The sequence below is a fragment of the Centroberyx gerrardi genome, chromosome 14 (assembly GCF_048128805.1).
Source record: "Centroberyx gerrardi isolate f3 chromosome 14, fCenGer3.hap1.cur.20231027, whole genome shotgun sequence".
NCBI classification, from domain to species: Eukaryota; Metazoa; Chordata; class Actinopteri; order Beryciformes; family Berycidae; genus Centroberyx; species Centroberyx gerrardi.
This window is the reverse complement of record NC_136010.1, coordinates 17,453,409-17,466,937: the sequence shown is the minus strand read 5'-3', so window position 1 is coordinate 17,466,937 and position 13,529 is coordinate 17,453,409. Positions and strand designations below refer to the sequence as shown.

Below are 13,529 nucleotides of genomic sequence, written 5' to 3'. Positions count from 1 at the left end.
TGCCGATGAGCAGTGACCTGCTTCTGTTCATACAGGGTTGATAGGAGCTGGCTTTTGGAACTACTGGTTTACTGCTTCCATGTCTCACAGGTATCTTTATCTAGTGTTCTGTATATTTTGGAAGAAAAAAAAATATCACAGCATGATTGAAAAAAATGAAAAAACAAAAAAATCTATGCAAGTGTTGCATGAATCCTGATTGTTTCTTTTTACAGTTAAGTATTTTAGTAATGCATTGATTCTGATTCTCCTTGTCTTGTAGTGATAGTCTTGTCTTTGGGGCTATTCACTCTGTGAAATGCATCAATTCACCCCTCCACTACCAATACTCTTAAATTGAATCAAGCTTAAAAAAGAAAAAAAAAAAGAAATGAGCAGAATGCATCAAATTATTTATCAATAAAATATGAAATTTGGGAGGTTTTTCCACAATATTGGGTGGATAGATGGATGGACACTGGTTGACGCACTTTTAAATCACTCTAAAAACGTTCTCTATTTCTTACCCCGGATCAAAAACATTTTTGAATTTATGTGAGAAAGGAATGAGTGACTTATTCCATGAAGCCCTGCATGTCTTAGTTCACTAATTAGCTATTTTCACTGTATTTTGGCAGAGTATGTTTTTCAAAGCGGACCAATTTAGTAATTGATAAAAAAAAAGTTGAGGTTTTTCGATTTATGAAGCACAATTTTTACAAGGGTTATAATTTAGTTTCCTCTGTCTTATTCTGTATGCAATACTAAGCCTAACATTGAAAAACTTAAAACGCCTTAGACCATCTGGACTTCCTCTTTTGTGTAAGTAGAAGAAAAAAAAAAAATTGCACTATTTTTTTTTTGGGATGGTTGCTTTGTAATGCAATAACTGCACTAAATATAACCATGTATCCACCGGACTACCACAGCGTGCTAGCGTGACCCAACACGCCTCTTCCCTCTATTTATCAAAAGAGATAGCAAATGTGTAAAAACTGAGACATTTCCTGCCTGATGCTGTATAGAATGCTTTCTATTTGAAAATAGATTTACAATGCTAAGTAAAATATGACTTAAGTGAAATAAACATGACATTTTATGTACTTTTAATATTGTTGGGGTCCTTTTGTGTTTCACTGCAATGCACTCAATTGGAAATCTGTGAGTACGATGAACTCACAGATGCTGCTCGGTGCTCACGGTGCTCGTTTACAAAAGTTTTGTTCTATCAGCTCCAATATTATCTGTTCAAACATTTACTTTGGTCAGCGTAGAGCCACACACAGGGGTTATGGACACCTGCACAGAATATGGATGTCAATATCCAACTACTGATTATTTCAACAGACTCATGAGTGGCTGCCAGTAGTTGTCTATCAAAATCTGAATGGTCAGATATGCACACATTTGGCACAACAAAGAGGTAAAAAAAAGCCCTTCCGGTTGTGATGTGCTGTCTACAACGCTAACAAAGTGGATCATGAGTAAGTTATTCACGTGTCACACCATATCGAGACAGTGATGGCATAAGGAGACACAGACGCAGACATCTCTCAAATTTGCTGTATTCACTTCATACAAATGTTAATGTTTAAAACAACAGTGTGTTACAATTTACTCTGAAGAAGCATCTGACTGAATCAAAAATAATGGCTGTCTGAGAAAACACTTCTTATCTTATTGGTCTCTTTAAACAGTCAGGAAACTCAAAATATGGGAACTGAAAATTTAAAAATACACAACATCGCACTACCGCTTGTCTATGCTCACATCTTGGCTGGTATTTATCACATTGGATAACTGACTGTCTATGGAAGGACAGCATTTCTAAAACATTTCAGAGTGCAGATCTAACAGTTACATCTCCAGGGCCGGTATGAATGAGAATATTCAGGCTCCTGCTCAGTGATCCTGGACCAGCACTCCTGTTCGTAAGAACATAAACATCCACCATCGAGTCCACTTTTATGCATCTTTGAACTGTGTAAAAACAGCCAAATCCACATACAGCGACTTGAACTCCCCACCTTTGAGCCTCCATCCCCACCATCCATCCAGAAACAATGGTCTGATTTCTACACCAACACTATATATGCCCTTTTTAGGCCAGAGAAGAAGAGTATTACCCAAAGACTGGCCTGAAGACATTGAAATGTTGACATTGACAGCATTTGGAGGCAAGAGGAGAGAGAACAGAAGATATACAACACAAAGACCAAATGCAGAGTGTAAAACAGAGAAATGCATACTTCTGTATGGATATAAGGGAGGAATATGATAAAACAGTCTGAAATCCCGGTGTGTGTGCGTGTGTGTTTACTGCGTAGGGTCCAGGGTGTACAGGAAGAGCTTTGGTATGTCAGGCGAAGATGGTCTCCTCTCGTCTCTTCTTGGTCAGGATGGTTCCGGGCTTGTGCTGGGCGTCGGGGTGGTTGGTCAGCTCCGGAGGGCAGGTGGACACCGGGCTCTCCAGGATGGCCTGCTTCAGGTCGTAGAACACCGACGAGTCCTCTTTAGTCAGGAAGGTCATTGCCACACCGCTCTTACCAGCACGACCCGTACGACCGATACGATGGATGTAGTCTGCAGGGCGGAGGTAGGTAGGGGGAGAAGAGGGGAATATTAGTTTCTCGCCGGTGTGAAGGAATAACACGAGGAAGAACACAAGGGTACAGCAGAGCACCAACAGTCCCACTAGGGCCCCCCTTCTAAATTTAGAAATGAAAGTCACTTTGGATAAAAGAATCCATCAAATAGCATACAGTGATTTATATATTTATGGATTCCTAGAAACAATACTCTTGTTTTCATTCAACAAATAACTTATAGCTTATAATATAACTTCTAGCATAACTTAGTATCTACAAGGTAAAGAAAACCATAATATTAAAAAAACCACTGCAGCTCTCAGCCATGAGCCAGAGCACAAGGCCTCTTACCTTCAATGTTCTTGGCCATGTCGTAGTTAAGCACCATGGAGACGTCCTGGATATCGATACCTCGACCAGCCACGTCTGTGGCCACCAGGATGTCTTTGGCTCCTGCCTTGAGATTGGAAAGCGCAAACTCTCTCTGCTCCTGGCCTTTGCCACCGTGCAACGTGCAAGCATTGTACTGGGTGAAGTAAGCGAAAGAGAGAGGGGAGAAGAGAAGAGACAAAAGATTGAGGTTAAAATTTTGCTGTGTATTTTCAGCAATCTGGAAATCCAATTCATTTACAGATATCTAACAGAGTCTAGTCCAGAGTGACTTACTCCCATCTTCTCCAGAGACTTGGCCAGCACATCGCAACCCTTCTTCTGGTTGACAAAGATGATGATGGGAGGCTCGAAGCCACGTGCCAAAACCTCCAGCAGCTTCTTCCTGCACCACACACAATCCAAGACGGCTCAGTAATTAGTGACAATTTCACAGAGATAGGCTACTTGATTTGGGGTTTACAGTGTGTGCTTGTGTGTGAGAGTGTGTTTGTGTCCGTCTTACCTCTTCTCTCCCTCTGACATGAGCAGGACCTTCTGTTCGACTCTCTCATGGGGTTTGCCAGCAGAGCCGATGTAAACCACAGCAGGACGTCTCAAGTAGCTCCTGGCCAGTCTTTCCACAGCTGGAGGCATAGTAGCTGTGAACATGACCGTCTGCAAGACACAATAATACACAGAGTTTAGAAATACAATGAACACACCTACAGCAACTAGAGAACAATCTGGTTTGTAAATGTTGTTTGTGAATGTTTGTCATATGAACATACTTGTCTGTATTTATGTTTTCCAGATTCAAAGTTCATCATCATTTTCTCGGGGTCCTCTGCCTCGTCCGTGTCTGGTTTCTGATTGGTCACTGGGATGTATTCTAGAATCTTTTGGACGTCAGGCTCAAAGCCCATGTCAATCATACGATCAGCCTCATCAAGGACCACGTAGGTGCAGCGGCCCAGGACCAGGTAGCGGTTCTCCAACACGTCGATCAGACGACCAGGAGTGGCAATCACAATCTGTCACAGAGGGAAAACATACAGTTGGTGTATATGTGTGTTTTTCATGTGCGCATATCAGTGTAGCTCTGTAAATGTATAGGAAGGGTGGGCCTACCTGTTTAGAAGAGCTACCTGCACCTCTTGTATTTTTTTTGTGTGTGTTTGAAATTAACTTTTTGGCTGAACTGCCAAGGGCTAAATACCTGCTAAGAGTCATTTTTACCAGCCAAAAGTAATAATATACTTTTTTCATAGAAATATTTCACCCTACCCCTTTTCAGCAAGTTTGTAAGTCATCATGAAGTGCAACAGAACTCAATATAACCGAGGCATTCAAATGTTATCATCTCAAAAAATTTAGCGGCCAGTGTCACAGGAGACCCTTATTGATCTATCCGCTAAAGACAAATTTTATTGGCATTTAGCACCTGGTAATTTCGGACCCTGTGTGTCAGAGGAACAGTATCAGGTTAATTGCCGTTTCAGAGGCCTTTCTACTCCACCAAGAAACACTGGTGCACATGTTGAATATGTCTCACCTCACAGCCCATCCTGAGACGGAAGCCCTGGTCCTCCCTGGAGATTCCTCCAATCACAGCCACTGTGCGGATGCCAAGCGGTTTACCAAACTTAATGGTCTCCTCTTCAATCTGCTGGGCCAACTCACGGGTAGGAGCCAGGATGACAGCATAGGGACCCTGGTCAGAGTCTTCAATCCTGCAAGAACAAGTATGCAAGTAAGATGGGATACAAGTTCAAGAGTATGACAAATATTAAGATTGAAAATGGAATGGGACATTATTGGCGCCATTATGCGTGAATATTATAGCCTAGGTCGTCTTGCCTGTCAATCTTTGGCAGGGTGGTAATCCAGACCAGTAGGGGAATGAGGAAAGCAGCGGTTTTACCGCTACCTGTCTCAGCCACACCAATGATGTCACGGTTCTGTAAACCAATGGGAATGGCCTGTCTCTGAATAGGTGTGGGATCCTGGATTCAAAGAAGAGAAAAAAAACAACAAGTGAGCAATCAATTCACTGAACCCAACAACAGTAGGAAAATTTAGCGCATGTAAACATTTCACTTTGTTGGTCAAATGGGGGGGGAAATCTGGGCATATTGCTCCTAAACTCTTGCATCTACATAGGTAAACAACGGCATCAAGGAAAATAGATTTAGCCTTGATATTTCAATGAAAAACACGTTACACGTTACAGTGCACGAGTTACGTTAACTGTTCAAACTCAAACAGCAGCCTGTCTCTCACTGGGGAATAGCACTTTAGTTAGGTTTATTTACTTTTCAAAGATACAAAAACCCAATTAGAATCAAATTCTCTTGAGCAGATCTCCCCAACTCTGTATCCCTCTCATGAAAACTTCAGCATGGTGACTCAGAAAGCTGACCTTGTATCCACATTTGTCGATGACCTCCAGGATGTGCGGGGGCAGTGTGTACTCCTTCCAGTTCCTGATGGGGTTCGGGATCTTTCCTCCCTTGGTGGTGATGCTGTAGTCCTCTCTGAAGATACGCCAGTCCCTGTCCGTCATCTCATCCAGCTTCTTCTGAGACCAGTGTCTGTCGTCCCAGCGCTGCTTGGCTTCCTTCTTGCGCACCTTCTTCAATCTTGTCCTGGGAGGAGAAGGGAAAGGGGATTGGAGGGTGGGGTGGGGGCGGGACAGGGGTAACTGTCAGTCGACTGTTGAGTCAGACGGAGTGAAGTGGTGTTGTGCAGGGAGTGAGTCAATTCAAAGTCCTGAAAGCCATAGACAGGGCTGATCATTTCTACAGTGTCTGCGTTACTCACTCTTCTTGCTCCTTCTCTTCCAGCGTGCGCCTCTTCTCCATCAGGTCACCATAGAAACGTGACTGCTCTCTTTTCTGCTGCTTCAGGTCGATGCCAGCGATGAAGCCGCGTCCATACAGCTGCACCTGATGCTTTTCTTTGTAACTGGGAGAGGAATGGGCAACTTTAGGTTGGTTTGAATAGTAGCGATCCTCACAAAATACAAATCCTTGCCTAAATGAAACAAGCGAATGTTCAAATGACACAGTGTGTGCGTGCTGACTCACATTGGGTTGTAGTCGATCGAAGTGTCTTCAGAAGCGTCCCACTCAAAGACAAACTTCCTGTCGTTCAGGTGGCGTGTTCGTCGACGTTTCTTGATCCCGCCCAGGTAACGCTCCTGAAAAGATCAACAGTGTAGTGCTGCTTGTGAAAATCACATTACATTTAGCAAATTCAACTGTGTTATTCGACTGTTGTTTTCTTGATGCATGTGGTTTGATCATGTTTTAGGAATCATAGAAGGTCAATATCATTATAATTGATGTTTGCATGTTTCCATAGCAAAAGGTAACAGGTCAGTCACACATAACAACTTGTAAATATCAGTTACCATCAACCAAAACACACCAAGAGTCAAAGAAAAGCAAACCTGTACAACATCTCATATTGTCAGTTGCAACCACCATTACATCCGATCTATGCAATCACACAGTTTCTCTCAAGACGAACCTTGATAGCCTGGAGTTCTTTGCTTTTATCTTTCTCCTCTCTGATCTTTTGTCGTCCATCATCCTCTTCATTTCCATTGTTCTCTCGCTCCATCCGTTCTCTCCGCTCTCGTCTGTCTCTTTCCTGGGGATCCTCTGTAACACACAGATGTCAGTCAGGGTAAACAGACGCTTCTTTAGCAACATGCAGACTGTCCACGACTAAAACAACCAGACGTGATCCTCAGAGCCTGACACGCACCCATCATTTTTCTTCCCGTTTCTTGGAACATCCTTCTCTTCTTCCTCTCCTCTTCGATCATCCTCTTCCTCTCCTCAGTCTGCTGTTCACGCCGTTTCAGAGCCTCGGCTTCTCGCTCCGCTTTGGACAAGAACTTGGGCTGAGGAGGGCAAAATAAAAACGAGTAAGGGAATAGGAATCTTGGTCTGAAAAGGAAACAAACAGTACATCTAAAGGGACTTCTCACCTTTGCCTCTGCTTCCTCCTCTGCCTTTTTCTTGGCAAGAAGCTCTTCCAGAGACAGTGGCTGGACCTGCAAGGAAGCAACAAAATACCAAAAGACTCAAACTAACATCCAAAGAAACAATGCACTGCTATGGGAGATTCAGCTGAACCCAAACCAAACCATACCTTCTCTTTCTTCCTTTTTTCATCTTCATCATCTTCTGCTTTTATATCCTTCTCTCTCTTTAGCCTCGAATCCTTCGACTTGGGTGATGTACTTCTTTAAAGAGGAGTGAGAACTTGTATTGAACAGGTGTAATCAACCACAAGCAAAAAAAACAGTGTAGTAAAAACACATTAACTACACTAGTAATGGCATCACGTCAATGAATGTCATTGGCTCACAAAGCTCCCCATCTCACAGAGCTGTGTATTGCAGCGGTCCGACCCCCCCCACACACACACACCTGGACTTCTTGCCGCGATCCTTATCACGTCGATGGCTGTCCTTATCTCGGTCCTTACGGCTCCTCTCTCTGTCCTTATCCCTGTCACGCTCTTTGTCTCTCTCCTTGTCTTTCATGCGACGGTCTCTGAGAAGAAGATAGATACAAACAAAATACAATCAACAACAGGCAAACTGAAGCTTGGTCATGGAGTATTCAAAATATACTCGATCTCAAGAAGTCAACACGAAACATAACAGTCAGAGCTTAGTCTAGTCTTGTAGATGGGTTTGTGTCCTTAGTTACTGATCAGTTTAGCAACCTGTCTGGAGATTTAGACCGGTTCCGTTCACGGGATCGATGGCGTTTGCGTATAGGAGGGCTTTTACGATCTCTGTCTCGTGAACGGCTGCGTTTCCTCTCTCTGTCCTTGGTCCCTGAGGATTCAGCATCCTTCTTGTCGGTAGAATCGCCTGCCATCTGAAAGCAGAGAGTAGTTGTGAGTTAAATCTGTCAAGACGATGTCTGCTCTTCTCCGGAAGGGTCTTGGCCTATCCGCTTCTTGTTTTGACAGTTAGGAAATACCGTGTTTCTTGAGGACACCGGGTGAAGGAAACTATCTGCAGTTTTAAATGCTGCTAGTTAACGTTCGTTGTCAGGCAGCAAAGTTAGCCTTCTGATAAAGCTTCTGGGTTGTTCTGTTTCCATATCAAACTTCATCAGCAATGTTTAGAAAACACGACTTGTCAGATTAGGAGTAATTAACATAACAACATTAACATAACATAACAAACTAACTTCTGCAACATGAGTGTACTAAGTGAACGTAGTAAAGTAAACGTAGCTGACTTAACTCACTCAAACTGTGGGGTGCAGCCTGCAAGCTAGCGCTCTGCGTTAGCTAACGAGCTAGCAAGCAAGCTAAATTTCTTCAAAAATAGCAAACGCCTGCCCAAACATACAAAACTTAAAACATATTCGTGCAAACCTCATACGGATCATAAATTATCTTGGTGGAAAAAAGCATTACAAAACATGTAAACACATACCTTGATAACTTGTCAACAAAACACTACAGCGATTTGTCTTCGTTTCAAGAAGACGCCATATTGCCCGACACGAGCTGAAGCGAGACAGGATTTGTGGGAATCGTAGTGCTGAGGGTTCAGTGCGGAGCGGCGTCAAAGATTATTTAAACTACACTTCCCAACAAAATGAAGACTTTTTCTCAGGGCCCCCATTGTTTGGTACATGAACACCTAAGTGCCTGTCCAAAAATAATTTTCTGAGTCCGACTATATCCCTGCTATATTCCCTTTCAGGCACAAGGTGGCAAGCATGTTACAAGTTAGCACGGTACTAACTTTTAATGTTGATTCTAGCAACATTTTTATAGAAGTTTCAATATTATATGAAGTATGTGGGTTTTTAGATTTGACAAATTAAAACGTTACATAAGTGACAGAATGGTCAATTAAACTTAAAGAAAGAAAACAATCAAAATCCCATAGACATTGTTTCTTTGGCATATGATACCTTTTTAGGCAATAAAACAGAGTAACACAAAACCTTAAACCTCTTGTTTGCCACACCAAGCACCTAAATGTGGGGTGGCTGATGGAAAGACATCTATTCAGCATTTATCAACTGACATTTCAATTGCACTATTTTGTATGGAATCTGAGTAAATCTTGATTTGGGATGCTTTTCCATAGCTGGCCCCTGTTATCCATCTCTTCAGTCTGAAATTACTGCACCTCATGAGTCTCTGTGTCTGTCTGCATCACCCCATCTCACTAAGTTATCACTCCCACGCCCCCTTGCCAGAGAGTACTAGTCAGCAGATTCTGGAAAGTTAATGGCTCTCTACATGATTGAAGGTAGTTTTATGTAAATGCTCTGATTAAAGGGTGATCTGCTCTATAGGCCATTTGGAGCCAAACAAGAGTCTTTCTTTCTTTCTTTCTTTCTATTAGTCTTTTTTCAGTCCATAATGATAATAAGAAGAAACGTTATTAATGTAGCATTTATCTAAAATAAGACTTCACAAATTGCTTTATAAAAAGGCATTAAAGGCAAGTAAAATATGTTAAAAAAAAAAAAAATCAATTAAAAAAAAAACGAGAATTGGGAAATACATTCAAAAGAGAAAGTGGATAAGAAATAATAAAAAGCATATAAAACAACACAAGATTAAAAAACTGGGCAAAATCTATAAAATAGCATTTGAAGAGGTGATTTAAAATATTAGCTAGCCCAAGTCCCACATTTACAGGCCCTGATGGCAAAACCTCAATCCTAGCCGTGCTTTAAATGTGATCAGTAAAATATTAAAATCAATTCTAAGTCTCTTTGGTGATCAGTGTTGAGATGTTAAATTCAGGGCTATATGGTCTCTTTGCTCATTACCACTTAAAATCCAAGCTTCTGCAGCAGATTAACATTCAAGAAGCGCTGTTCATGCAGAGACTACACTATGTTTTTCCTGTAACCCAAGCAATTCCCTTGTGTGTCTCTATGTGTGTGTGTGTGTGTGTGTGCACATGCTCGTGCGGGCAGATAAAACACATTTTGGATGCAGCCATGCTTGAGTATGATTGGCTTGGTGTTAACAGAGGTGCTGATTCGTATTCTGGACCTGCCTCTTCATCCACAGGGAGATCAAGAGAGATTTATGGAGCAGTTCTGAAGGTGAAACAGTTTCAGTAGGAACAGATCAAAGTTGATGCTACAAAAAAGAAAGAAAGAGGCAAGAGACTGGGGAAGAAAACAACGGCCTTGTTGACCAGTCTGATTTAGTATACTGTATATACTGGGTTCAGTCATTCATCAGCGTTTCTTTGTTTCTCTCTCTAGAAGAAATGTTCCCTCATTAGCTTGCGTTGGGCAATTCTAGACAAGTTAGGATAAAAGGCTCAGGATGAAAGCTGCGACTGAAGTGAAATGAATCATTTGAATTCCTTCCATCACATAACCACTGCTGAGCAAACAGCCATTATGTCCATAAGAAAGAGAGGAAAATTGTGTAATGTGTTTTAGGGTTGCCTCCTCTCAATCTTTTTCCTCCTGCAGGCTAAACAGTTGTCATTTTGTCTCAAGGACTGGCACAGATATAGTATAACAATCTTCAAGGCCAACTGCAACTAATATTAGGGAACAGAGAGAAACCACCTTAACAACATGCCAAAAAATGGGCAGCTGTCACCTGCCATACGTTTGAGAAAGACTGGACTAACTGATTGAACTATGACCGTTTTAGTTGACTAATCACTTTTAGTTGTTTCTTTCATGCTGTATGAGCTATTTTCTGAGAGAGTACAAGAGTATTCACAAATATGCATTGGTCAATGATAAAACACAAAATCTGAAGTTATCCATTTTCATGACTGCATTCATTTGCAAGAGAACAGTAACATGGAGAATGCAATGTACATGTGGTTTAAATAAGGTTGAATTTCTTTACTGTAACTAGGGGAAGCATGATGCGTGTGTGTTGTGTTTTATCATAACTGAAGAATTAGTTGTGGATGTGCATGATTTATTTCAAATTGAATTCTGAAAACAGTTTGACATCAGACATGTTGGAAAAGCGCTTCATACATTGAACATATCAATGGTGTTTTTTTCTCTTTTTTTCCCATTCAATGCCCGTGACATTTTGTGTCTCTGCCAAGCCCTGACGTACCTCACATACACACAAACACACACACTCGTAATACTTTTTCACTTTACTGTTGCTATGACTACCCTACTTCTGCCACAAAATGAATAGTCTGGCGAGGAGCTCATGCTATGTGTCTACACTTGCCCCTAGCTAATAAGCATCGAGTGAGGATTGAGTACGAGCTCAAATATTATTCATCATCACTCTGTCATAATTTTCCTCCCAGACAGCTTCATTATTTTTGGTGTCTCTAAAAAAAACAGTCAGAAATGTGACAGCGTGACACGAGCCAAACACATCCAGGCACAATACATGGAAGGTTTGCCAGGTAAGCACAGAAGTCCATTCAACCACGTGGGCACTAGTCTTTTAGTTTATAATTTGGCCAAGGATATAACAAGAGGATATAATAATCACACCTGGGAAACATTTTTATGCTTTTTAAATAATGTGAGAGGAAACCTTTATATTTCCTTTGGCTAAACAGGCAAATTAGACTTCTAGTGGGTCAGAAACCAGATGGTACACATGTGACTTTCCAATACAGTACAATTGAAATTTTACCCTGACTCAGTTGCTGTATATGCATTTTTTCCAACCAACTTATAGTTTGTATGGGTCACAGGCCGCTAACGATTCTTTAAAGTCCAGAAGCTGAACCGCTTTCAGCCAAAGTTGTGTAATGGCGGCTATTACCTAATTCTGATCACTAACAGCTGCCTATTGATAACACCCAGAGTCAGATCAATATTGGAGGATCTTGTTTAGGGTCCATTCTTGTGGTCAAAGCACTTGAGATCCATAACACATAACATGGAAATGGCTCCACTGATCACCATATATGGCAGTTGAGCAGCCCTAGAAACAGCTCTTCCGGGGGTTTCATGATTGGCTGGCACAGATATGACATGATATGCGTGTTTAGCTTTTATAAGGCCATCAAGAGGAGAAACCACATCAGCTGTATTTTAGCCTTCCTACATTGGCTTCCAATGGAATTCAGAATTGATTTTAAGATTTTACTCATCACCCGACAAAGCAGTCAATGGTCTAGGCCCGGCCTACATTTCTGAGCTTTTACCCCCCTATACTCAGGTGTGTGTCTCTCTGTACATCCTGACGTCTTTCAAAGGGACGACTGGGCATGTGCAGTGAGGGACCCCAAACTTTGGAAGTCGCTCTCAACTTTCAAGTCCCTTTTGAAATAATTTCTCTATAAATGTGCTTTTGTTTATTATGATGATTTGTTTTCTTCTTTTACTGTTCTCACAGTTCTCATTGCTTTTATTTACTGTTGTTTTACTGTATTACCTCTGTACCGTCTGTTTGATTGTTTGATTTTATGCTGATCTGTAAAGCACTGTAAACTGTTTTTTAGAAAAAGTGCTATATAAAGTTATTATTTTTATTATCCTCCAGACGTGCATATCAGATCTGCCAACAGTAGCTCTCTCCCCCAATTCCTAACCCCCTTCCCAAGCACCTCCTGCGCCCCAGCCTTGGCTCCCATCCCCCCCGTAGCCCTTGATGCCAAGCGTGGTTGTCTAATTAAACAGCTAGAAGAGCATTCACTCTTGACATGCCCTCCGGCTGTGCCAAACAGGGGCACGTGGGCACGGGAGGGGGAGGATGATAAGGTGAAGGGGAACAGAAAATGGGGGTATGTGGGGGCTCCATAATATGGCGGATGGGGTTTGGGCTCGACAGGGGAGTCTGGAAACCCCTGGCAGGAACATAAGGGGGACTTTATCATTCCAGCAGAGCCGAGCCGGGTGCAGGCATGTGTGAACGGCGCGGGACCGCAGCTCACCTCTCCGCACATGGGACTGAGGAAAAATATGCAGAGCAGACAAGATAAACTGCTTAGTATATGCAGCACACGCTGACATACATTCGTACACAGATTCACACATTCGTACTCATGCATGGATGCCTTTCACCACGCAGAGGCACACACACACACACACACACACACAAATAATAGTTAATCACATGGGACTGCTGGCATGATAGATACAGTAAAGAATAAATCAAAGAAACTCAGTTGAATAAGAGATAAATGCAATCAGATAAATGTATTGTAAAATAATCCAATAATCACAGAGGAAGCTTTATCGTATGTATTAACTATTTGATTTGATTTTGAGCACATTAACTATTCTAATATAGTTTGATATGGTTAATATTAATGTGATTCAGTCCTGGGGGTTCGGGACCATAGAAAGGCCTTGGCACTTGCTGTCTGCTGACGTCTCCGTGCTTCATTGAGTAGCCCAAAGCACACAGACACACACAGACTGAATGTTACAGAGCTGCCTGAACCCATCACATCAAACCAGCTTTGGACTGAGAAATCAAACAGAGAATGAATGGATTGCTTCAACAAAACTCCGCTTCAATACGCCCCATACAATCAGAGAAAATGCTGCTTTGAATTTTTTGTATTTTTTCTGCTGGTGCCGGCTGTTAGTCTGGTCTTTTGTATGCAGCAGAGATAACAGAGGG

The 13,529-nt window shown here is 41.9% G+C and overlaps 2 protein-coding genes across 3 annotated transcripts in view; both read right to left on the bottom strand.

Annotated features, from left to right (window-relative positions):
• The window catches only part of LOC139908023 (nuclear receptor coactivator 3-like), a 192,069-nt gene that overhangs the window by 41,734 nt on the left and 136,806 nt on the right, over positions 1-13,529 (bottom strand). The window lies entirely within an intron of this gene.
• Positions 1,529-8,473, bottom strand: ddx23 (DEAD (Asp-Glu-Ala-Asp) box polypeptide 23). 2 transcript variants are annotated; one of them, XM_078288339.1, is made up of 17 exons: positions 8,410-8,473; positions 7,683-7,840; positions 7,382-7,507; positions 7,101-7,194; positions 6,937-7,002; positions 6,711-6,849; positions 6,471-6,604; positions 6,026-6,138; positions 5,760-5,903; positions 5,359-5,584; positions 4,797-4,942; positions 4,492-4,669; positions 3,728-3,970; positions 3,463-3,614; positions 3,234-3,342; positions 2,919-3,093; positions 1,529-2,562 (listed from the first exon to the last, which is right to left on the bottom strand). In XM_078288339.1, the coding sequence occupies exons 2-17, from the start codon at positions 7,838-7,840 to the stop codon at positions 2,339-2,341; spliced, it is 2,427 nt and encodes an 808-aa protein (XP_078144465.1). In that variant the 5' UTR covers positions 8,410-8,473; the 3' UTR covers positions 1,529-2,338. The 2 variants fall into 2 exon arrangements, with proteins under 2 accessions (XP_078144465.1, XP_071750672.2); XM_071894571.2 differs by lacking the exon at positions 8,410-8,473 and adding an exon at positions 8,349-8,367.